This window comes from Chelmon rostratus, chromosome 3 (genome assembly GCF_017976325.1).
Source record: "Chelmon rostratus isolate fCheRos1 chromosome 3, fCheRos1.pri, whole genome shotgun sequence".
NCBI classification, from domain to species: domain Eukaryota; kingdom Metazoa; phylum Chordata; class Actinopteri; order Chaetodontiformes; family Chaetodontidae; genus Chelmon; species Chelmon rostratus.
Window position 1 is genome coordinate 7294773 of NC_055660.1, and position 24985 is coordinate 7319757.

The 24985-nt window shown below is 41.2% G+C and overlaps 1 protein-coding gene across 1 annotated transcript in view; it reads right to left on the reverse strand.

Annotated features, from left to right (window-relative positions):
• LOC121604712 (collagen alpha-1(XI) chain-like) overlaps nt 1-23818 on the reverse strand; it is a 38135-nt gene extending 14317 nt beyond the window's left edge. The window contains exons 1-28 of the mRNA XM_041934289.1: nt 23469-23818; nt 11778-11945; nt 11570-11661; nt 10926-11047; nt 10641-10803; nt 9458-9580; nt 7420-7539; nt 7211-7339; nt 7028-7075; nt 6365-6406; nt 6174-6236; nt 6020-6094; nt 4848-4931; nt 4665-4721; nt 4076-4129; nt 3920-3973; nt 3745-3798; nt 3609-3662; nt 3472-3525; nt 3336-3380; nt 2465-2518; nt 1532-1576; nt 1400-1453; nt 1272-1316; nt 1146-1199; nt 977-1021; nt 504-557; nt 70-114 (exon numbers count right to left, since the gene is read on the reverse strand). Coding sequence (XP_041790223.1) covers nt 70-114; nt 504-557; nt 977-1021; nt 1146-1199; nt 1272-1316; nt 1400-1453; nt 1532-1576; nt 2465-2518; nt 3336-3380; nt 3472-3525; nt 3609-3662; nt 3745-3798; nt 3920-3973; nt 4076-4129; nt 4665-4721; nt 4848-4931; nt 6020-6094; nt 6174-6236; nt 6365-6406; nt 7028-7075; nt 7211-7339; nt 7420-7539; nt 9458-9580; nt 10641-10803; nt 10926-11047; nt 11570-11661; nt 11778-11945; nt 23469-23547 — 2076 coding nt within the window. The 5' untranslated portion in view covers nt 23548-23818. The remainder of the gene's footprint in view (nt 1-69; nt 115-503; nt 558-976; nt 1022-1145; nt 1200-1271; nt 1317-1399; nt 1454-1531; nt 1577-2464; nt 2519-3335; nt 3381-3471; nt 3526-3608; nt 3663-3744; nt 3799-3919; nt 3974-4075; nt 4130-4664; nt 4722-4847; nt 4932-6019; nt 6095-6173; nt 6237-6364; nt 6407-7027; nt 7076-7210; nt 7340-7419; nt 7540-9457; nt 9581-10640; nt 10804-10925; nt 11048-11569; nt 11662-11777; nt 11946-23468) is intronic.
• Nucleotides 23819-24985: the final 1167 nt, after the last annotated feature.

Sequence of the window (24985 nt, forward strand, 5' to 3'; positions counted from 1 at the left end):
GTACGTAATGTGATATTTTCAGACAACAAAACATCCTGATTATGCACAGACTCTTTCTGTCTGTCTCACCTTTTCGCCTTTGCTTCCCTTTAATCCTCTGATTCCATCTGCTCCCTGTTTAACAGTGGAGAAAAAACAAAGTGGAAATCAACAAGAAAACAGAAAACACATGATATAATGTCACTGGCTGTTCATGACATCTTCATGAGGTGGCAAGCATATCAAAGTGATTGCATGCTTCGCCATTAAACCTGACTGTTGGCAGTCAGAACCATGTCTTGGAGAACATTATGAACTTTTGTGCTGGAGAAAAAGTTGACTTTTCTGGCACAACAAAACACAGCCTTATTTTCAGATTGACAAACGCATAATTCTCCTATTTATTAAATGAATCCTTAATCAATGGAAGGCCATGAAATTCATCAGGGGATGTTAAAGCCTGAGGTTCAGTAAAACAACAATTTTATACAATAGCAGGAGCATTTAGCATTTGCATTTCCTACCTTAACTCCTCGTTGTCCAGGGTATCCAACAGGCCCCTGCACTCCTAGAGGACCCTACAGATGCACACAGACATTAAACAAACAGTTTGACATTTTATGAAATATGTTCATTCATTTTCTGGCTCTCCGTTAGAGGAGAAGATTCCTACCACTCTAATATCTCTGTGTTGAATATGATGCTACGGCCTGCAGCCTAGCACAAAGACTGGAAATGGGAAAACAGCTACACAGGCTCTGTCGAAAGGTAACAAAATGCACCTACAGCATCTCTAAAACTCACTAATCCATGTTATACCATACCATGTTATATTATGTTTGTTTAATCTGCAAAAAAAAAAAAAAAAAAAAAGTGTAACAGCAACAAACTGGTATTTACGGGGAGTTTGGAGAACTTGGCAGGAAAGCGGCTGAGCAACACAACATGCATGCATTGTGCACAAAAACCAACAGATACATGCGTCCGACTGACTTACCGGCATTCCTTTTTCACCTGGAGTTCCTTCTCTTCCAGGGTGACCCTATCAACAAGAGGATAATATTGTTAGTTGAGCATGTAAGGTAGCTGTGATGCTAAGGTTAGAATTAGGTACTAGATAATGCATGATCTCATTAAGACATGAGTACAAATATGCAAATACTTACTGGGGGGCCATCATTTCCAGGTAAGCCCTGCATCCCTTTCTTCCCTTGAGGCCCCTATGAGACAAAGGTCGGTCAGATCACAACTCCTTCACCCCAAAGTGAAAGATCTAACTACAAGTGTCTTACCTTCTCTCCTGGCAGCCCTACTAACCCCTGAGGACCAGGGAAACCCTGTGGGAGAGATGGAGCATTAGTATTTGTGTGCATTTATACACCTTGGTTGGTTTTTGTTAGTGTCTGTTTACTGCTCATACCACAATTCCAGGGTTTCCTTGCTGTCCAGGTGCGCCGATGTCTCCTGGGGGTCCCTGTCACAAACAGGAAGTGATGTCATGGGAAGCATTTTGTTATCAGGCTCTATGACCTACTACCTTTATTATACTCACTATGTTTCCCTTTGAACCTTGAACCCCGTCAATTCCTCGGATACCCTGTGACAAGAGGGAGGAAGACAATAAGTGGTAGGGACAAAAGCTTTTTAATACAAAATGATGGGACACTGGAGGAGAATGTATGGAAACTGAACTGTAGAGTGCATATATTAATTCTTTTTAACGGGGTTTATTTTCTGGCTGTGGCTTTTTAATCACATTAACCCTCTATTCCTAAAACATATTTTCTTTTCCTGTCTGACTAAAGAAAAGATAAAAGGACGGTTCACTGCTTAGTATCTTTCATTTTTAATTTTTCCCTAGGCTCATCACATGAGCCTTTTGGGACAATAAATAAATAAAACTGAAACTCAACCACCCCAGTGGGTCTGGCTCTACCATCTCCTTCCTTAAGGTGCTTAATGCTTAATTAATCAACACCAAGCATAAATATGTATTTTTTTTAAACGGAAAGTGCTTCTTCTGTGCCTTATCTGATGGCTACAAGTGATAGTGTGTGTTTCTACAAGTGCAAACATGCTGTAGGTTATGTAAACCAGAAAGAAATTGCTTGAGGTGTTTGGAGATGTGAGGTTGTATTTGGCAGAGACATTCATTTTCTCAGATGAGATAAGAATTACGTAACATCATGTTAACAAATGAAGAACCACTGTAACATCAAGATGAGGCATTATCATATGGCATCATCTGACCGTGACACTTCAGCTGTATTTATGTTGGTGGTGAGGAAGAGCCTCATTTAAGCTGCATGGATGAACACTGAGGCGAGATAGCAGCATAGTAATTACTGGTATCTAGTGTCTTTTACTGTTGTCAAGGGTAGAGATTAATGTCTATGACTGCAAATGTTTTGTGTGAGTGTGTGTGTGTGTGTGTGCACGCGTGCAGACAGTTACACAAAGTTGAAATTGGAAATTTCACACTCACAGTCTGGCCTGGGGGACCAGGGCGTCCTCTGGGGCCATTCAGACCTCTGGAACCCTGAAATACACATCACAGTTGGATAAATCATAATGAAATATAATTGCATGCAATTGAGGGTGCGTGAATTTATACTTCTATCCTGTGAGGACCAAATTTGAATTTTAGATCTTAAGAGTGAGCACAGTTTTGGAAAGTTCTGGCTAGTCCTCACTTCTTCAAAGGGTTGGAGCAAGATGTGTTTCAGGGTAATGGTAAGAGGTTAGGGAATCTATCATATTAATATATATAAGTATAGACATAAGTACAGCACATGGGTATCTATTATATGTTTGTATATTTTAATGGCTGGTTGGATAATAGGCATAATTAAACAGAATTGTACATGTATTTTGGATTAATGAGAAGACATTTCTGTATCTTTTGTATTTCTGTATCCATTTACTTTTTGAGGGGTTATCGTGGAATAACAGGAGTAAAGAGCAAGGAAATCTTAATTATAATGCTACAACATTTAAAAGTAAGGCCAGAGTCAGCAGCCAGTTAGTTTATTTTGGCATAAACACTGGAAACAAGTAAAACAGCTGGCCTGACTCTGTCCAGGGACAAAACTGCCTACCAAACTGCCTAGAAGCAGGCTAGCTGTCTTCCCTGTGTCCACTCATGCTAGGCAAAGCTAACTCCTTGAAAACAATGGACTGCATCTGATCTCCTACTCGCTGCTCTATTGCCTCACGACTAACTTTCTGACCAACTAGGCATAGCTAAAAATAAGTTATGCGTTAAACATATAATTGTGTTTTAGACTAATGTCACATTAAATTAAATTGTAGTGGATTTAAAAGACTCTGTGTTTTGATTGTGTGTCGACACGTACAGCATCACCTGGTTGTCCTCTCGGCCCGTGTGGCCCCTCAGAGCCCTGCGAAAAACACAAACATTAGTATATCCTGTACATACAGAAACACCCACACACACACACACACACACACTCACAAACAGTGACCTCTCACCTTTTCTCCTGGCTCTCCAGCAGGACCTACAGGGCCTGGCTTACCCCTGTCCCCCTGAGAAAATACACATAGAAGTGGGAAGTCAGTATCATGAATTATCTTCTTAACACACTCACTCATTCAGCCATATGACTCACTTTATGTCCTTTGTTTCCAGGGAGACCAGGCAAGCCATCAAAGCCTCTATCACCCTGAGAAAAAAGGGACGGATTAGTGAATATTTAAGATTACAGAGCAGTTGGTGGGTGAACTGCGATATCAATTCTTCTTCACCTTTGCTCCAGCCTCTCCAATTGCACCACGGCCCCCATCTGCACCCGATCGACCCTTATAAACACACAAACATAAACAAGTCAGACATGGTAGATTCCTCACTGGCATACTGTAAATGACAGAAGATTACAGAAGATGATATTTATTGAGAAAGGACTGCAGTAAATAGTCTCACCCTTTTCCCGAGTCGTCCGTTCTGACCCGGGATACCTGGCTGTCCTGGAGGACCCTGGAGAGAAACAGGTCAAAAGAGAGCAAGTGACAGGTTGTCAAATGAGTTACGCAAAGGAGTGAGATGCTGAATGTGTTGCCATGACAACCAGAGACTCACCGCTGGGCCCATCTCTCCCCTGGTCCCCTTCAGCCCAGAGGGACCTTGGCCACCCTGGGAAGAAAAGTTCAGAACATTAAACTGACCAAACAAGTCTGTTTTAGGATCCACTGTCTTGAACTGCGTGAATCTACCCAATATTTTCCACTTCAGAAACTTAATGACCTGTAACTAAACATGCAGCTATTGTCATGGCTTCTACTTTGGTCTCCATTGAACTCCGTTTGCTTTGTGGAGTTCCTGAAGCTACATTTTTGTCACTGTTCAGGAGGTGAATAGGGTTATTTGCAACCTCGAGTAATAACATCCGACATGTGTATTCTGGAGCCTTGGTTTTTGTTCCTCAGCACTGACTGAAGATGACACTGTTTTCACAGTGTTGTGAGGTACAACCAGTTTAGCAATGTCCAGGCTGAGTAGGTGTTTTTAAAATCTTAATGAAAAAAATTAGAATCATTAATGATTGGACTGCATCTCATAGTCTGTTCTCCAACGGATTTTTCATCCTTCACCTGCACCTCCCCAGGGAGAACATCGAGCAGTCGACATACACACCAAACACCAAAATGAAGGAAGTGATCTCACTCACCAGTGGTCCAGGTCTTCCCCTGAGGCCCATTGGCCCTGGGGGTCCCTTCATAGCCAGCTAGAAGAGGAGGAGGAAGGATGAGGAAGGAGTCAGACAGCCACACACAAACTGCAGTTACTCTATGTCAGCTCTGTGCGTGTGTGCTTTGAAGATATGACTGTAGTATTTCATAAGTTTGTGTACCTTTGTCTGCTGCAGGATGGCCTGAGCCTGCGCCTCCTGTGCAGAAACCACAGTACCTGTCTTTGGATCACCACCTGACTGGAACTGCACACACACACACACACACACAAACACACACAAACATACAGTAAGTACACAAGATGCTTTTAAGGCGAACTCAATACCCCACCCAGTGGCCAATAAGTAGAACTGCTATTAAAGTCCTAATAAAATGCTCAGATGGGTTAAATTACAAGAAAAAAAAACTAAAGAGAAACAGAACATGTAGGTGGTTCCATACACTTAATGAGGGGTTTCAGAATGGTTTGATGAGCATGAAAACTATTTTTAAAATTAAGCTTGTAAGAGATCAGTAAATTATTCCTTCTGCCCACAGCTGACCGATTTGGCACAAACATCATAATATATGCAAATAAGCACATCCAGTAACACAGTGAAGAGCTGTTTGGTTGGAATGCTGGTTCACACCTATATAGAACACATGTCTTACATGAGTTCTGGAGAATTAAATGAAGGGCAGGTGATAGTCTTACTTGCAAAGTCAAACAAATTCATGTACAATCCCAAAATGCTGTGTAAAACGTAAATAAAGACAGAATTCAATAATTTGCCATTGAACTGTGAACAGTTTTACAAAGTGTTCGTGAGTCTGTGTAGTAATCTCCTATGTACAATCGTGTGTTCACAAAGTGGTGAATCTCGCTCCATCCTGGCGTGTGAACGACTGAGCCTTTCCAGGATGCTTCTTTCATACCCAAACATGATGCTATCACCTGTTACCAATCAACCTGTTTACCTGTGGAATGTTCCAAACAGGTGTTTTTGGAGCGTTCCACAACTTTCCCAGTCTTTTGTTGCTCCTGTCCCAACTTGTTTGAAAAGTGTTGCTGATGAGGTAAAACATTAAATATATTTTTGTTGTGCTGTTTTCAAATGAGTAGATGTCAACAAGGATTAGCAAACGATCACATTCTGTTTTATTCATGTTTTACACAGGATGCCAACCTTTTTGGAATCAGGGTTGAAACAATACTGAGCAAACCCACTTCTCAGTTACAACATTTAAACATTCCCATTTGTCCTGGGGCTTCGCTAAGGGTTAACAGGACCAAATAACTGCTCCTACTGCAGCTTATAAGGCCTCAGGCCACACAGAAGTGCCTCCATGTTACCGGTATGAGCATGATGTTTCCTGGAGGACCTGGTATCCCATCAGCTCCATTAAGGCCTGGTCGCCCTGGAGGGCCCTGAGGAGGAAAAGGAGGACAGTTATAGAGAGATGTCAACATGTGCTCACTCACACAGCAAACAGAGGACGGTCCTCACCAGCTCCCCGGGGTCTCCTCGAGGTCCTACTGGTCCTGTGATTCCAGGAGGCCCTGTCTCTCCCTGCACACACAGACAAAAAACACAAAAATCCACCTGAGTTTGATAGAATTCCACTTCCTTATTAAAAGTTACTGCAGTTGTGATTTTTACTAAATACTGAAGAAAAGGTTAAGGTAAAATTTACTCACCTCAGGTCCGGGAGGCCCATATGGTCCTGTAATCTGTGTTCCCTAAAGAAATTTAACAGAAATTAGCTTCCTCTCTGAGTGCAGAGGAAGAGCTGAGTTTTGTTTTTTTCATTGTATGAAATACACAAGTGCCATTTTAATGCATGACAATAAATTCAATTGAGAAATTCTTAATGGATTAAATAGTCAGTCGGGAATGTCAGTGTTTGGTTTATTCTGCAAATTAAAATAACTGAGTTCATTTCAAATTCCAATACTGCCACAAAATGATGTGGACTGCCCACAATGTTCTAATACAAGGGAAAGTAACCCTGGTATAAATGGAGGCTGCTGTGTCTCTGCCTTCTTCAGTACCATAAGTTGAGAAGTGTAAACTGATTTTCTGCAAGATGTTTTTTTCATTTAAAAAAGTTTGCAAAACTTCAACAAAGTTGTCTTATATTTTAACACTTATATTTCTAAATCAGGAAATATCAGGTCAACCCTTTAACCCTGCACAGGACAACAAGCATAAGTAAATAGTATTAAATTTGATTCGATGCCTTTCTTCTGCTTCTTGACACTTTTTCATACTCAATGCTGTGGACATGTCTCAATCAGTGTTTTGAGGACCAATATCATGCGTGTTTGTGTATGTTTTTTCAATCTGTGTGTTTTCCTCACCGCCCCCAAATAGCCTGGCTCTCCTTTCTGTCCTTTCTCTGGTATATCCTATGAGAGGAGATGCATATGGGCACATATACAGCATTAATGTAGATGAATAAGAGGCACAGAGGGTTAGTTTCGAGTCACTACACAGAATTCGTTCATGCATAACTGATTTCCTAAATTGAGGTTGGATGGTACCTGTGCATTAAGAGTGTAATCCCCTTCTCTCTCAGCTGGTCCATAGCGATCATCGTATTCTTCTTCATATTCATACTCATTCACATGATAGTAGTCTGTTGTGTTGTCATAGTCTTCGTACTCTACAATCTGAGCGACAAGCATAAACAGAGATGATTAAAGAGGGGCAGAAAGGAAATAAAAGTCGAGCTCATGCTGCTGAGTCTCACCTCATACTCAGTGACATTAGGACCTGCAGTCACCGTGGAAACAGACAAGTCATCATAGAGGTCACTGTAGTCAAACTCCTCGAACTCCTCGACCACATGTTTCTTAGGTGTTCTCTCCACCTAAAGACCATAAAAGGACCAAAAGAGCCGAGGCCTGATGTTAGCATGTGCAACATTTTGTTTATATACACATACAGAACATTTAAGTGGATTGATATAGGTGATCAAATGAAGAGAAATGTAAATTTTAGGACATAAAGGATGCCTGTTGAGATGCACCTCCTCTAGCAGTCTGGCTGAGTGCTCTGTTACATGAAAAAGCCAAGAAATACACACTGCAGCCCACACATGGCATGGCTGCAGTTAAGTCTTTCTATTTTAGCTGTTTCAGGATAGCCTGTTTAAGCATAACGGCTTCATCAGATTGTTATTAGAATGCAGAAGGGGGTCCAAATTCCATGTTTACCGTTGGCTTCTTCCTGCCGACTGCATTTTTGGTGGTGCTACAATAAAATAACTGAACACAGTAAACCAGGAATCCTGGAGTGTTTTGAGCTGTACGCCAGATGATAAATCAAACAGCAGCAGCGGAAGAGGATTTGAAACCTTTCCCAGGAGTGTGGAGCGCTGGCACAAAGAACCTGGCAAAGCATACTGGATCAAAAAGCCTGTGTAGTGTGTTTTACTGTGTGGAGTGAAATAAGGTAAGAAAGAGATGGTGAGAGCTCAGTGAACACTGAGCTTTTTATGATTTATAACTTTATTTTGTACTGTTATACACCTGTTGTGCTATATACTATTGTACTACTTTCATGTTTTTGTTGTTTTTATATTGACTGTGTTAGTCAATGACAGACAAAACATGTTTTCATCATAATCGCGACACTAACACACATCACAGAAGAAGACCGAATGAAACGCGATGAATAATAAAAACAATTGTATTAACACACAGCAATTCAGGGTCCAAAATTTCGCATCTGCCAAGCGCCAAATGCAGTTAGACTAGAGTTTTTAGTTTCTTTTCATTTTGGTATCATTTACAGACAAGCTGCTTCTGTCCTCTGCTGTCCGAGTTTGATCCACACAGAAACAGGGACTCCATGGTGCATTCAGTGCACCATGTAAACTCAGAATCTCTACTCAAATGGCAATGAGGGTTGTTTAAAACTGGACACTTTTTATTTTTTCCTTACTTTCCTCTGTTGAAATACATGAGCAGATATCTGTCAACACTTTCTTGTTCTTCAGCTGCAGCACTTTTAATAATTAGATGCCAGAATCACAGAAAAATGCCATTTGTTTCCACATACGCATTTTAAAATTCTGTAAGAAAATCTTATTAAATTGTTACCCACAAACTCAAACATATTCTTGTCTTTGTAATATGCACATGTCAATATTTGTTCATTTATCGCAAGTCATATCGTCATTGAACGATGTTGTTTAACATCACAGATCCTTCTATCACAGATCTTTCTATTCTATTTCCTCCTATTGTGCAGGAGTGTACTGTTTTATCTTGTTCTGTGAGATGCTTTGTAACTGTGTTTTGAAAAGTGGTTTTAGTATTTTATCATTATTCTTATTAATCATTCTTATGAATCTGCCTCTGTAAATATTTGCAGTACAGTGGAAACCAGTGTTGAACGATATATCTGACTAACTCTCCATGCAGCGAATGATTCGTCACAGCCCACAGTGATCTTCAACCAGAGGATTTTCTAGTGTAAATACATGAATGAAAATAATTAAACCATTTATCTTTTTGTCATATCTGCCTTCTAACCTGTCCATAAATACCTGTAATAGTTTTCCTCTTACAAATGAAACCTTGGGGGCTCCTTTACTTTTAAAATGACAGTCTGGATTTATAACATTCAACACCTGAGATGCTTCACGGTGTGTGTTATGTGTGGAATGGGCTAGGTAGACTGAAAGACTTTATCAGTATCCCACGGCTCCTTGTTTGTTCAAGCTGACAGGTGGTTCAACTCTCTCTCTGCCTTCTGCTATTGGCTGTTACTGGGGGACTTACCTCCTCAGCTTCAGTTAATATGCTGCTGTAGGGCAAAGGTGCATCACAGTCTGGGATGTAGTCCTGACAGTACGTCTCTGCTGCTCTGGGGTCATCGACGATCAGCAGCTGCTGGATGTCTCCCTGTGTCACAAAAACACACACAAACGAATCTGTGACTCAACATTAGTGACACCATATGGTCACCACATGAAGTGACATCACAGGATGGATGTCATCACTGGTCCTCACTGTACAATATGTCATTCATTATGCAAATGACATGTCATATACATCTGTCTCCCATGTCTTATCTTTGACTGTATGTGTTCATTTAGAGGGATCAAAGTGACTTAACACTTTTTATCGTTGCTCTGCTCTTAATTGTCTCCAGAGCTTCAGTCTCAAGAGGCGCCAGCACATGAAGTCCACAGACAGACACAAACTCTTTCTCCCTCTTACACATGCTCACACATAGAAGGGAGTCCAAGCCAAACACGGGCAGGGAGCTGTTCAGTTAAACAGATGGACCACCTGACATTGCACTGACAACAAAGGTCACACTTGAAATCTGACAAAATGACCTCACACTGCTAAGGACACAACAGAAACAGAACTCATAAAAGATTTTACACAGCAACACATTTGGAGAGCTTTTTTTCTATAGTTTGCAGCAGTTTTTGAGCTTAAGCAGGACAATTTTTTCTACAATAACTACTGACGATTATGGGGCATCAACAAGCCCAGCTATTTTTCATAAGTTTCATTTTTGTAAACATTTAAATCACCTGCAGCAGGTTAAGAGCAAAGTTAAAAGCAGTACATCCTCATGACCACTGGAGGGCAGTGTATGAAGATGAGCATTTCTGTTTCTTCATTTGTCATCATTCGATTTAGAAATCAAACAGGCAGCAACAAGCAGAAACATTTAATTACCACACACAAGCAACTTACTGTGGGTTCTCAATGTTTTCATTCTTTGCCAAGTTCCTTTATTAGTTTTATAGTCAAATGAGTTTAGTCTTAACTAGGTTGAGGTTTTTGGAGTTGAGGTGATGATGGATGGATGGATTCTCCCTTTAATATGCGCAACAATGTTTCACATCCAATCACTTCATCTTTTGCCTTTAACCTCCATGTCTTATTGCATAGCATGCACGCACACACACACACATAAAGCAAATTCCCAGACTCACAGTCCTACCTCAAACACATCTTCGTCAAGCAGTCGTGTTCCAAACACGGTGACCCCGTCAGTGCTGACGTGGGGGTCATAACCTCTGAGCAGATCCAGGGTGTCCAGTTTGACACAGTCCAGGTAGAGAGTCACTGACTGGCCCTCCACACTGTAGGCTACTCTGTGCCACCTGGCAAGGAGGAGGGAAGAAGATTTTGTGTCTGAATATTTTTAGAGTCCAGGAAAGGCAATTTCAAGGCAAACACAGCAGTGTGTCTGTGGCTGCCTGTGTGTGAGCGTGCAGTTACCCACTTGCCATCAGCCAGGTTGATCTTCCTAAAGGTGGGGTAAAGTTCTGGAGGTGGCTGACCCTCATGGTCCTCATAGAGGAAGACAGGAGAACGGCCGACCTCCACACCCAGCTGCTGTGTGCCCTGAGACACGTAGGATGGATGGAAAGAGGGATGATGGGATGAAGTGATGAAATGATGATGGAAAAAGGTTGTTTTCATGTCAGACTACTCCAAAAATCTATTGAAAATTTCCACCTAGTGTACGCTGATATATTGTAGTTGGTCAGTGTAAAAAGGATTTTGTATTTACATAATATTTAACCTATAAATTAAATGTTAATGTGCACTCTTAATGTAGTCTGTAAAAGTACAATTTTGAGCAGTTTTTGGCAAATGTATTAGAAATTCAGCAAATCATATTCCACAACCTGTGATGCTGATAGGAGTGTCTCCTGCAGGATGCATGTGTGGTAGTGTTTGTTTTTGTTCAAGGCCAGTCTAGCATGTTAGAGTGGTGGATAATTTTGCTGTACTACCTCATTTACTATTCATTTATGGTGGACAAAACCAAAAGAGAGAAAATGCCAAGTGACAAGAAGATGAGTTGTTAAACATGCAGCTTGATTAGTGAAAGTTTGGTGGAGCAGTGTATTTGATGCTTACCTGTGAGTCATACAGGGAGAGGAGGAAGACCTGTGAGCCTTTCACAGCTCTGACTGTTGTCATCACTGAGAAATTCATGGGGAAATGCAAATCTGGAGAGAATGCACACATACACATTAGGAAAGAGACTCTCAATGACCAAACACATTCATACATTTTCTTATTTACTCTATCAAAAAAGCCCACAGAGGATTCTATTAAAACTTACAAGGAAAGAGTTGCTTGGTGGGCGCGCTCAGTTGAATCTTCTTGTCGATCTTAAAGGAGAGGTCAGTTTCTTCTCTTCCCTCCCTGCTGGTGCACAGTCCTGACTCCAATGACACGCCCTCCATGTCCTCCGACAGCTCCAGGACCTTCAGGACATCAATAGGATCAGCTGCAAAGAGACATGAAACAGTATGACTTAGAGAGATTGGTGGATTTCATGATCAGCTGCTCTGCCAGCACCTTTATTTATGAGGTTATCTACGCATGCACAGAGTACTTTATTTAAGGTTTAAGGTACTGAAAGAAAAAATCCAAGTTCAGACCCAAAAGTGTCGTGCACCTCTACAGACAGGTCAAACTTAAGCTGCAGCAGCAACAATGGTTAGATCTGTGCTTGTTCATGTGTGTGACAACTACATCCTCCTTTATTTCCTGCAGCCAATGAGATTCTTGCTTCTGCCTGTGTTTCCTAGGCAGGCCTTCTGACCTAACCCCAGCTTTATAGAGCACCTGTGGGAGTCTTAAATCCCCACATCAGGAGCAGTGACCTTTTGCCATGATGCAAGACAACAAGAAAACTCCCAACACACTCACTGTCACACCTTAGTGTAAGATGGAGTTAAAAACCAATGAGTATAAGGAAGTCGCTTCTTTAAGATATCAATGGATTGAGGTAATTGAATATAAGTAGGGAGGGAGTCCCATAATTTGGCCACTGACAAAGCACTGACTTTTTTTTTAATGGAGGGATATCACACAGGAAAGATGCCTGAGTGGAACCAAAGTACAGAGAAGAAATAAGGGCTTAAGTAGGAGTCGGAGGCTCTGTAACCTTTCTAATGACAACTGTCTGGGAAATGAGTATCACACTTTGTTTGAATATAAGCAAAACGATGATAATAACAGGGAAAAGTGCTTCCAAAAGTTTCATTTAAGCCATCCATCTATGTTTAAATTCATTTTGTAGATACAGTTGGATAAGACATTATTTGTGCCTTCTTGAAGACTCCTCTACTTTTGTTCAAGTAATTTATGTTGTTATGTTGTTGTTCATTCATGACAGGTGCCATTCTTCTGTTTGTACTCCACAGTCGTGAGTCTATACATCTGAATGAGAGTTGCAGGGGCCGAGACACGAGGACACAAAGGACTTTCTCCAGTTTAGACGCTGAGGGAAATAATGTGAAGTTGCTAACTTGAAGCAGACGCACTGTTGCTGTGGTGACTGTAGTTTATCGTGCCCAGCTCACTGATTCAGAACCGTGGTGCACCAGAACTGTTTGAGAAGTTCTGTTACAACATGTTCTTAAATCTGCACCAATCAAAATAGTTTATATTAACAAGGGATGAAAGACTGCAGAGCTTTTCGGCCTCATTTAGCTAATTTTTGGTGTTTCTTGACTGACACTTCTCATATCAACCTGTTTTCCAGCTGAGTAGACAACTCTAATAAACCTATTAGTCATTTCCTACCCAGACCCAAACAGCAAAGTGACTAGGTGGAGAACAAAGAAAAACAAAGAGTTTCTCAATTAATGGTATTAAGAGAAAACTTTCTGTAAATGTGCACAACTGCTTTTGTGATGTTACCTCTGAGACATGTGAATGATGCCGGCCCTATAATTAAGCTACTCTGTAAACAAACTAATGAAATACTTTATCAGTCAGACCGTGCACTCTTTGTCTCTCTCTCTCTCATTTTTTTTCTCTCTCTCTCTCTTTCTAGGGCACATACTTCTTGCAGAAGCTTGGTGTAACCATATAATAACGCAGATCTTGGCACTGACACATGCAACAATCTGCCTCACACAACAAAGACTGATACCAGAGGGCAATAAAGAGCAGACAGACGCTCAAAAAGCAAAAGAGACATTTGGAAATCTAAAGATACAGCCAGAGCTGCATCTCAGGCAGGAAAACATACCATAATGCAAGCACGTGCACATTCCTTTGAACGCTGTGGACACAACGGTCACAGAGATCTAAGCAGAAAAAGATGGGATGTAAAAGACGAGACTGGGGGAGAGACAGGAGAGAAATGTGCAACGTATTGAAAGTGAAAAGGGAGCGAAGGGGGTAAAGAGAGGAAATAATAGATGGTAGGGGAGAGGAGGGCATGCCTCTACTGGTATGGCTTCTTTTCACACGTATTTGTGGAGCTTACGTAAGCCCTCCATCTGCCTTGCACCTTTCCACACACACAGGCAGTCTTACACACACACACACGTACATGTGTATGCACACATGAGGTTGGCATAACGTCTGAGTCTGAGTGCCAGATGCATTTGCTGCCCATTTTTTCAGTTTGTCCATCTGTTTGTCCATCTGTCTGTCTGCCAGCCTGCCTGTTGGCATTCTGACAGCTCATTAATGGGTCTTTCATGTGCAGGGCATCATGTTATTTACTGATACAGCTAATACTGTGCTATTAAATCTTCCACTGATTTCTGTTGCTTTACGGGCTGAGAAATGTCTGTAAAAAGCTGAAATCTAGGAGTTTTGTTTTTAGTGATTTGTAATCTGATTGCTCACTGCAGCTTCACTGTTGAAGATGTCGTGCCTGACACAAAGCGTACTCTGAGTGACCTGAAAAATAGAAACACCTGAACAATGTAATGCAGTCCTGCAGTGCCATTACCTTGCTTTCAGAGCCTTGCTATTTCTTCAATTGAGACTCCTACAGGAGATCTTTTGTGTGTTGATTCAACTCTGTGGCACAGTTTGAAGATGCATGTTGCAGCTGTGGCTGGCTGTTTTCCCCTACTTCCAGTGTTTGTGCTAAGCTAAGGTAAGATAAGCTTTATAATTACCGTACAGAAATGAGAGTAGTATCGAGCATTCAATCTAATTGTCAGCTATTTCCCAAAATGTCAAACTAGTTCTTTAAAATCCTGCCACTGACTTTCTTCTCAATACCAGAGGTTCACATCAGAAATAATTTTCAATAAATGCCTTTTGACTAGGAACTACTAAACCATGTGCTAATATGCTTTTCTTAAAATTCAGGCAACAAGGTACCTCCTGGTGATCACACCTTAGAGCCATGGTTAGAGTGAAGGTGACACTGCTCCTGACACTCATAAGCAGTTTGTACAAGAACAGTTTCAGTCATACATACCAAGAAATGATCTGCGGCACTGACACTTGAATGCAGCAGAGGACAAGACGAGACACGGAAACTGCTCATACCCTATATGCTCTCAAACACATCAGGCAATGTACTATGTAGGCCCTATACTGTTGATGCCTGAGTACGTACAAGCACAATACAACATCCACATGATGTGTATACAAACACACACACACACAGAGTACATTTACGGTGCTGCACATACACAAGAGGGTTTTCTGGTCTCCATCAGCTGCTGCAGTTATCCTGAGGCTCTGAACTGTGGTGTGAGGGGCACCATGATCAACATGCACACACATGCTGAGGATGTCAAATGTAAGCCTCAACATAAAGCAGAGAGACTGTAGTTCCAACAGAAAGATCCACAACAAGAATGAACTATTCAACCACAACCCTGAGATAGATAGATAGATAGATAGATAGATAGATAGATAGATAGATAGATAGATAGATAGACAGACAGCTAGACAGACAAATAGATAGATAAAAAGAGGTCTGATGGGGCAAGAAACACAAGCGTCCAGACAGGTTTTAAACAAACTACCAGGTTAGCCAACAGGGCTAATTCTAATGGCGACACAGGCCAGTCTCCACACATTCAGACCACAAATACTGTAGCTGTTGTGTTTAATTATTATATTTTTTGCGGTTATGCCAGTAACACATCTTTTGGTTTTACAACTAGATACACAAACTGCTGCAACAAACATCCAATGCACCTGGCATTTCCTCAGAGCTCTGACTGGACTTGCTCTGATAGCTCTGGGCTCTGTCATTTCCATGCATACGCATCGCCTACTTACCTACAAGTGCTGTTCCATTTATTAGTTTTTAAAATGCGCAATCAGGAAGGGCAGTTGTGATATTATAATGTGCTGACACCCTTTGCTTGTGAACATATCTATTGTAACTGCCTGATCACTATGTTGCTGCATAGGGGCGTGCAACCAATTGCATGTGATGACAGCAGGCTTTGATTTATCCATTTTTAACACTAGCCTGACACTCTGGGGCAATAAGCTGAACAGGCCACCAGCAACTCTGCCGGGGCTCCGGATGGCCACTAAACCAAACTTATTTGGCCAACAGGTTGACAAAACAGTAAGTGGAGGTCACTGTCTGCTATCAGAGATCCATCTCTGGTTGAGGTTCCACATTCCTACATACAGGACAAGGAAAGCACGAGGAAGTGGAGCAGTGAAGAAAGCGCACAAGCACACTGACACGCATACACACATCTTAACAGACACCATATTGGAAAGACTATGGATTTTCTGGAAACCAGATGTGTGTCAGTGTTTGTGCGTGTTTATGCGTGTGTATATGAATACTGGCTGTTTTGTGTACAAGTGTGGGTGTATGTGTGTGTTTGTGATTAGGCTGTCATTAGCTCAGTAATGGAAAAGAATGCAATAACATGTCTTTTGTAGAGCCTCCTACACTGCACCAAAACTCACACAGACAGACACACACACACACACAAACACACACCACACCAGGGTTCAAATCCCCCACAGAGGATTTGCCCCAGGAGCCTGTCATTACAGTCCTTCACCTCCTTTACTCTTTCTCCTTTACTCTTTCTCTCTCTCTCTCTGCTGTTTTTCTCTCTCAAACATCTGACACAACTCTCCTCAGAGGCTAAACCAGGAGAATGATAAAACGAGGGAGATGAAAACCAGAGGGGAGAAGAAACGAGAGGGAGAACGAGTGCAGAGGGAAGAATAGGATGGAGGGACCACATGTTTTCTTTCCTCCCAGTTCAGCTGGCTCTGATCAAAGAATCACACTGGATAGTCTCTCCTGCTGTCTGAAACACACATACACACACACTAGTCTGTGCATACAGTACACACACACACACACACACACACCTGCATTTACTTAAGCAAATCCTTAATATCTGTGAAAGAGAGAGGGAATAAGCTAGCAGACAGACAGACAGACAGACAGATAGACATATGCTCCTTCTAGGAATCTGTGGCACTCAATCACATATCATCTCAACATCTCGGCCCTGATCTTGATCAAAATAAACAACGACGGGTCTCACATAAATTCATTCCTACAAAGTCACTCTTCCTCTCAGCAGATCAAACGCTGCATCAATATTTGTCGGTCGCAGGGCTCCAACTCTTCTCGGACAGCTACACATTGCTTTTTGTGGCTCTGTGCTCTATTATTGTTGGGTGTCGTGTCATACGGTGGCTTTGATTTTGGAGAACAAAGAATGAGCTGATTTTCAAACACAAGACAAATTTATAGCACTCAGATCGGCTATACCAGAGGACATAATGATCAGAATTTTTATGGCTTTTTGGAGCATTCTTTTGTTCTGCATGGCATTTTATAAGAAACATCCTCACACTGACACATGATTAACAAAACAAAATAATGTACAACTACCACTGGAAGATAGAACTTAACTGTCCTGCAAGTCTCTGCTTTTGTGATTTTTCATACTCATATTCCTGATTAAAACAATTATCTCTGGTATCTTCTGCGGCTGAAACACTAAGCATCACCAGTAATAAAAGAACTGACACCAAGTCTGATGGTTTTTTGGGTTCCTTGTAAAAACAACCAAAGAAATGACCAAAGAACCAACTAAGCAGCCCAGTCACATTACCAGTTATGTACATACTCCTGCTTCACTCCTATCTGATATTTTTGCTGCCAGTTGCAGGTGAGCGGTATCCACAGGGTGACACATTGAAAAAACACCCAGGTATCGGTCAACTTCAACTGCTTGTTGGACTTTAGTAAACTGATCCTCTTCTTCTTTTCTATGAGTTCAAGTTAGTTCAGTCTCATATCTGTACAGATAATTCAATTCAACTTTATTTATATAGCGTCAAATCACAACCAAAGTTGTCTCAGGACACTTTCCATATAGAGCAGGTACAGACTCTTTATCTACAGAGATCCAACAATTCAAACGCGGCTCCAATGACTTAATTCCCGGTGGGTTTTGTTTTTTGAGATGGTTTTCTGATTGGGCTGGGAAAGTTTGAACAGAGACATTACACCAGAATCAACTGTATTTGCTGTAAACTACGACAAATCTGACTTCAATTATAGCTGGACAGAGTAATAAAAAATAATTTGATAAATGGCACAAACTCCACCAGTCTAGTCTGTCGAAACAAGACTAGTTGAGACGCTTTGTAAAATATTAATGAAAACAGAATGAAATCATTTGTAAAGTGTTCACTGACATGTTTTACAAAGTGTTTCTGAGTCCATGTAGTAAAATCCTTTATCCAATCATGTGTTCACAAAGTGGTGAACCACGCTCCATCTTTGCTTGTGAATGACTGAGCCTTTCCAGGATGCTCCTTTCATACCCAAACATGATACTATCACCTGTTACCAATCAACCTGTTCACCTGTGGAATGATCCAAACAGGTGTTTTTGGAGCGTTCCACAGCTTTCCCAGTCTTTTGTTGCTCCTGTCCCAACTTGTTTGAAACATGTTGCTGCATCAAATTCAGAATGAGCAGATATTTACAAAAATCAATGAAGCTGATGAGGTAAAACATTAAATATATTGTCTTTGTACCTCGTTTTCAATTGAGTATATATCAGGATTAGGAAATTATCACATTTTGTTGTATTTACATTTTACATCGTCCCAATTTTTTGGAATCAGGGTTGTAAGAGTATTTCCATCCAAACACATTTGTCACCCTAGAATTACACACATTCTGTACTAAAACATCATAGTCACTGAAGCATAACACAACATCGGCAAACATCCAACGGTACTCATGCCTTTTACAGCCCTTTTAGAGTCCTTATTAAATTATCAGTTTGTCGCATCTGTTCTGAATATGTGTTGTAGGAATACCTTCAGGAACTGTTCAAACTGACCTGAAAACCTAATTTAAAACAACTAAAAACAAACTGTCAATTAAAGGACCACGGTCATCAATCACTGCACAAAAACATCTCCAAATCCATCATTTGAGCAGGCAACTCCACACATGTTGTTTTAGTTAGTTGAGGGAAGCATTATCTTCTTCTGATACAGTACAACCTGACAAAAAAATCAAACATAAGTAGCAGATGGATGACTGTTTTCTTTCACCTGCATATTTTTCTTTCCTAAACATACAAGAACACACACAGAGACCATATCTTTTGTCTCTCACAATGTTCCAGGACACACATGAGTGCATGAATTGACTCAATGATACATGAATTACTTATCTAGAAAAAAGGGATTCATTCATTTATTGAGCAATATCCAATTTTGGAATTTCTGGCCTCATTGTGTCCTTTTAGTTATTTTAAGCTTCCAACATGTCTTGGAAGGGATTTAACAGGAACAGGCTGTGGCTTGGCTGTAGCTCTGGTAAATTCAGCTAGTTGTGAAACAGTAAAAGGACCAATTCCTCAAAAAACATATGCACCATAAACACTGTGTTTCACTAATATTTATCCAAATGTAAGCAGCGGTTAAGCACTTAACCACCAACACAAACGCCAGGGGCATATTCCTGATAGCGGTACCTCCATCTTTGCTGTGTATTTCAACAAACAGGATTCAGTGTGTCAACCGAAGGTTCACTAACTAACTTCTTCAGGGTTTTTAAATCACAGTCTTCAGCAGCATAAAACAGAAGCTGAGTTAGACACTGTTTACATCTGACAGTGTTTGTGGTTGGGAAGCAGTTGAGGGATCACAAACATGTCACTGCACAAGCAGTGAAAACTTCTGCACACAACATAGCCTTGTGGTGAAGACCTTAGCTGGCAGGTGAAAAGAGGTTTGACCCCCAGAGTAAGCATATATTTACAAAAATCAGTGAAGCTCGTGAGGTAAAACATTAAATATACTGTCTTTGTACAGTTTTCAATGAGTATATCTCAAGAAAGGTTTTGTAAATGATCAGACAATTCGTCAGAACGACAGTTAAATGAGACTAAATGAGAAGAATCTACAGCTGTAGCTCTGAGCTACATGCTAATGTTAGCATACTAATAATTATGATTGGCATGGTAAAATGTTTATCTTGTTCACTATCTCACAGCATGTTAGTATGCTAACACTAAACAACTAAGGTGTCGCTAAGTTATTACACCTTAAAGAGAACCAAAATATTCACAGAAATCCATCCTGCAGTTGTTGAAATATTTCAGCCTCAACCAAAGTGATAATACGACCGACTAGCGTGGCTCAAAATATCTAAAGAGATTGGTTCAGCACTGAATCACAGTGGTAGAAAACTACTACTGTTCTGCCTCTGGCCGCATCCCAGTCAGTGATGTCACAGCAGGTGCTTCCCATCATCCATCAAATAAAAAACACCTGCTGTTACATCACTGATTGGGGTGTGGCCATCTTTTAAATTTACTGTATGCAGACACACGCAGCAACAGATTTGTTACATTTAATGTTGTGCTAGGATTAAAAATGGAAAATTTATTCGCTGTTGCTGAGGCCAGACAATGAAATATAAGCAACACACACCAGGTTTGGCAGGCAGAGGTGAGGCAGGTATCTTCTACTTACACATACTTAACATGTGTCGACTTGGCTGAGAACCTCAGCAGATACAGGGTACAGATCTTATTCCAAGCCTGATTCTCTCTCCAAACAGAGTGCCGATATTACTTTTTTTCTTTTCCTGCATTAACATGTTTGACAAGACATTAAAATTATTTCTATAATCATCCAATACAAACATATTTCCACTGGGCACTGGCCTTCTGATTTCATCTTGACTGCAGCAGTCCTGAAGAAACTACCTCTCGGTGTAGTAGGAAGGCTTTAAACTAAGCAAATCTGGATTTAGCTACCTTACATTGGCAACCAGGTGACTCTAGATTTTTTGTTTTTTAGTACGGAATACTTTGAATACTTCAAAAGTAATAAATAGTGAGGGTTGGGCTTATAATAACCTGAACACACAAGTTTACACACAGACAATGAGCCAGGTAAGAGACTGAAAACACCTGAGGCCAGACCATGACATGCTTGACCGTAACTTGACCACATTGCTCAGGTAACTATGATCATAATTCATACCCAACCTGTTGACAGCCAGGTGTGTGACCTTAGTTGACAGTGAGCCAAAAATCAAGAGTAGCATGTAACTGAAGAAAGTTTTAAAATGGGTGTTAGGAGTTTCTCCGGTAGCTGAAGAGAAATGTGAGCGCAAAACAGTATCACACTTTTTACTGTGTGTCTGCATGTCGGGGTATGCAAATTAGTTTGTTTTTCGGTGTATCTGTGTTTCTCTTTACCAGGAGGGTTATTTACGAATAAATTCTTATTTACAAGGATGCCTTCTCTGACTGCCAGGTGTGAGATGCTACAGGGTTCACACTCTGAACTCATTTGACCCCAGATGACCCTAAAGGTCCAGATGTCACATTAGTCACTTCAGTAATGACCTTCACAGACAGAGTGAGGTTTCACCAAAAAAGGCTAACAACCTCTGTCTTCAGTTTGTTTTCACTGTTCTTCATCTTATTCTCACTTTATCCTTGAGACGTGATCAAATAAACTATAATAAGTAGCGGGGAGGCGAGTTTTCTTTTAATCTTCAGTTCAAAGCCAGGTAGTTAATGATGATTTAAAGGCTATTGGGACATAACATAAATACTTCTTGGCTTTCTCAGCATCTTCTCCGACAGGGCAGGTGGAGGCAACATGGTGGAGTCTCTGCCAAATCACCTGCTTGCACAGTCATTCACTCTGAATTACTGATGTGGTCCTGCATAAAGCCGGTGGATGCTGACTTGCAAATAAAACAGCCATTAAATGAGGAAAACAACGGATGTAATGAAGTAAAGATGAAGGATGTGTGGCTCAGCCTTGAGTCTTTTAAAAACTTTTTCCTTGGTTTTTCTGTGGACGAATTGAGAACTGCTGATGTTGTGGGTCTGTAAAGCCGATGAACAAATCATATGTGACTGATTAAACAACCTCACCTCAAGGTCCATTTCATGGCTGTTTTGGAACTTATGATCATAACACATGATCTTCATCAGCAGATCTCATCTTGATCTGTTTTGCTACCTGCTGTTTCCAAGGCCGAGAAAGAACTTTGAAACTCAACTTTCAAAGGAACAGTTTGACATTTGAGGAAATGTTCTCATTTGGTCTCTTATCAAGAGTTAGTCTTCGTGGGTTGTCTAGCAACCTCATGGTGGCAACAAGACTCCTGGAAGTTACTGCTCATGGCCAATGTGCCACAACCTGTTGCTGTTGCACTTTGGTTTTTGAACAGATTAAAAAAACAAAAGAGATCATGTTAATTGAGTGCTGGTGGAGGAATTTTGTTGGACAGAACCAGGTTATCTGTTTCCCCCTGTTTTCAGTCCTCGTGCTAAGCTAAGCTAACTGGCTGCTGGCTCCAGAAAGAAAAAACTGAACTGATGAAAAACTGAACTGGAGCAACTCAATCTTCTAATTAAGCCCATGAACAAAAGCTCCAGAGCAGCATCTAAATGAACATTGAAGTGAGACTGTTTTCTCAACTACTGTTTTCAAGAATGGACTTTGGAAGCAAAGTGTGTGATATTGTGTGATATTGGGAAAAACACATATCACAATGACACAAAAAAGTATTTATCAATTTAATATCTAAGACTAACCTTGCTCATCTGATCTGTAATGATGCTTAAGGTCCAGGTTAAAGCAGATTAAAGCAGACAGGATGTCCTGCATTAAGTTACCTTATCTGAAGTACTTTGAGATTTGCTGAAGTTTTAATGTCTCATTGTACAACATTAGAACATAAAGCAGCAAAGTCTTTCATAAAAATGCATAAACACATGCACCTTTGCACTTATCCTGACAAAACATCAATGACACCAGGCTCTGATCCACCCTCATCACATGCTTCCAGTGCAGCTTCAGGGGCTGCTGTATGGAACCAAGTGCTCCCAGTACAGTTCAGCACAGCTCACTTTAATTTGCCTCAGTCTGTTCCCCATTATCCAGCTGTACCAGTTAAATATCCTGTATGCTGCTGCTGTATGAGAGCTCAGACTGATGCAGCAGGTATGGCAGAACAAGTCTAGACATATAGGCCTGTGCCTGACAACTGTCTAGCAAATGTGCAGTGGGCTCGAGACAGTTCAGTTCAATAAGCTTTAGGCCTGCATGACCTGGCACGACAAAATAATATGTCAAAGTGGAAACCAAAGACAGTTTTTCAGTTTTTCTAAAGTTAATTGGAAAATGACTGGGGGTCTTGTTTTTCTTGGGGGGTTAGACATTGACTGTAAAATCAAGCTCACATCAAGGAACCAGAAATTGGCTACACACAAACGGCTGACAGTGAGTGTGTTTGCTAGATTAAAATGATGCGTTCAGGGTGACATTTAATTAAACTTGGCTCTCATTAGCTCGTGGCGGGCTGGAGGGCAGGTGTTGACAACTGATGTGACACAGCCAGAGGAGGAGAGAGAGACGGAGGAAGAGAGGAAACACTGGCTAATTAAACTTTTTACAGCGAGTAAAACAGAATCAGGCAATTAAGTGGCGCGAGGCAATTATTTGGACGAAGATAAACAAATAAACAGTCCTGAGTACTTCAACCTACCTGCCCTTGAGGTGTAAAACGCCGTGGCTAGCAGCAACAGCAGCCATGTCTCGCGCCCTGTGCTCCATCGGTTCGTCATCCTGCATTTGAAGCTATCGATACGGCGGCCAGTAATTCCCTCGTGGCTCTCCTGCGCTCCGCGGACACCTGCGCTATGACCAACCTGCACGCGCGAGTTTTAACAGTGTAGAAGCTGCTGCCTCGCGCCCGTGCGTCTGGACGTGCACCCCACCAGCTGGCAATTAATTAATGATAAATGTCATGCAGCAGCCCGTATGGTCCAGTCTTTGCCGTTTTTCTGCTGGGTGGACGGATGAAGAAGGCAGACCAGCGGGGGAAAAATCCCTTAATCTCGGAAGGTCTTTTCTCCTTCACCCGCAGAGAACTTTCCTCACTTTCCCTTCCCTCCTCCCTCCTCCTCCTCACCCCCCTCTCTCCTCCGGGGTGACCCCTCCTCCCTCACCAGAGACTGCTTGGGGCTCGTGGGGCTGTACAGGACCATAATTACTGCGCGTGTCATTATTAGCATCATTATTGTCGAGTGATTTAAGGGACTATGTGGTGTCTCTACCTGTCTCTCTCGACTAGCACGCGCGCACATCCAACTTGAACAATAAAGGCTTGTGCCACATTTAATTTTCTGCTCTCTCTCTCTCTCTCTCTCTCTCTCTCTCTCTCTCTGTCAAGGCACACACACACACACACACACACAAAGCATGCTAGGACAGGACAACGGTGCTGCCCAACTAATAAAAATATGCTGCTGCAGATTCCAAATTCCAGTACCTGTCTGTCTTTGCCCACCACACACACTCTTTAAACACACACACACACACACTAAGTAAGCCATATCCTTCCTATAGGTACAATAAAAAGCTAAATGTGATCCCTGCCTTTGACCTAAGGGTTTATCATTCTTTATCCCTAATGTGATAAAACGAACAGAAACCAGCAGCTCATGTGGAGGTATAAGAAGCTTTTTAGAGGTTTTCAGGAGAAGATTATAGGGTGAAAAAGGCTGACATAATCTGGGGTTAGTATGTGCACACACATGCACATGAATACCTATGAGCCTCCCTCCTTTCCATTCCATGTTCCATTAACATTAGTCTGTATTGTCTAAGATGATATTTGTGTGTTATTCTCATTTATATAGGTCACAGAAATGTGACCCTGATTTAAAAGATAGTATGAACAGGACCAATCGTAAAATACTTTATAATCAAATCAAATCCAAATGTATTATACATTACAGTGGCATATTTCAGAAAAGAGGTGCCCAAACGTTTTCCATTGGAGGCAAACTTAATGGTGGAACACTGGCCCAAAGCAAACACCTGCTTTGTATTGTTAAGGTGCAAAATGGTACGAGGAGCCTGAGTTCCCTTGAAGTTCCTGTGCAAAGTGCCACTCTGCCTGCCGTGCTCATATTATGAAAAACAATAATTAGGAATTCTAGATATTTAAAGAGCATTTTTACCTCACCAAAAAAAACAGCATAAACAGTGATTTATATT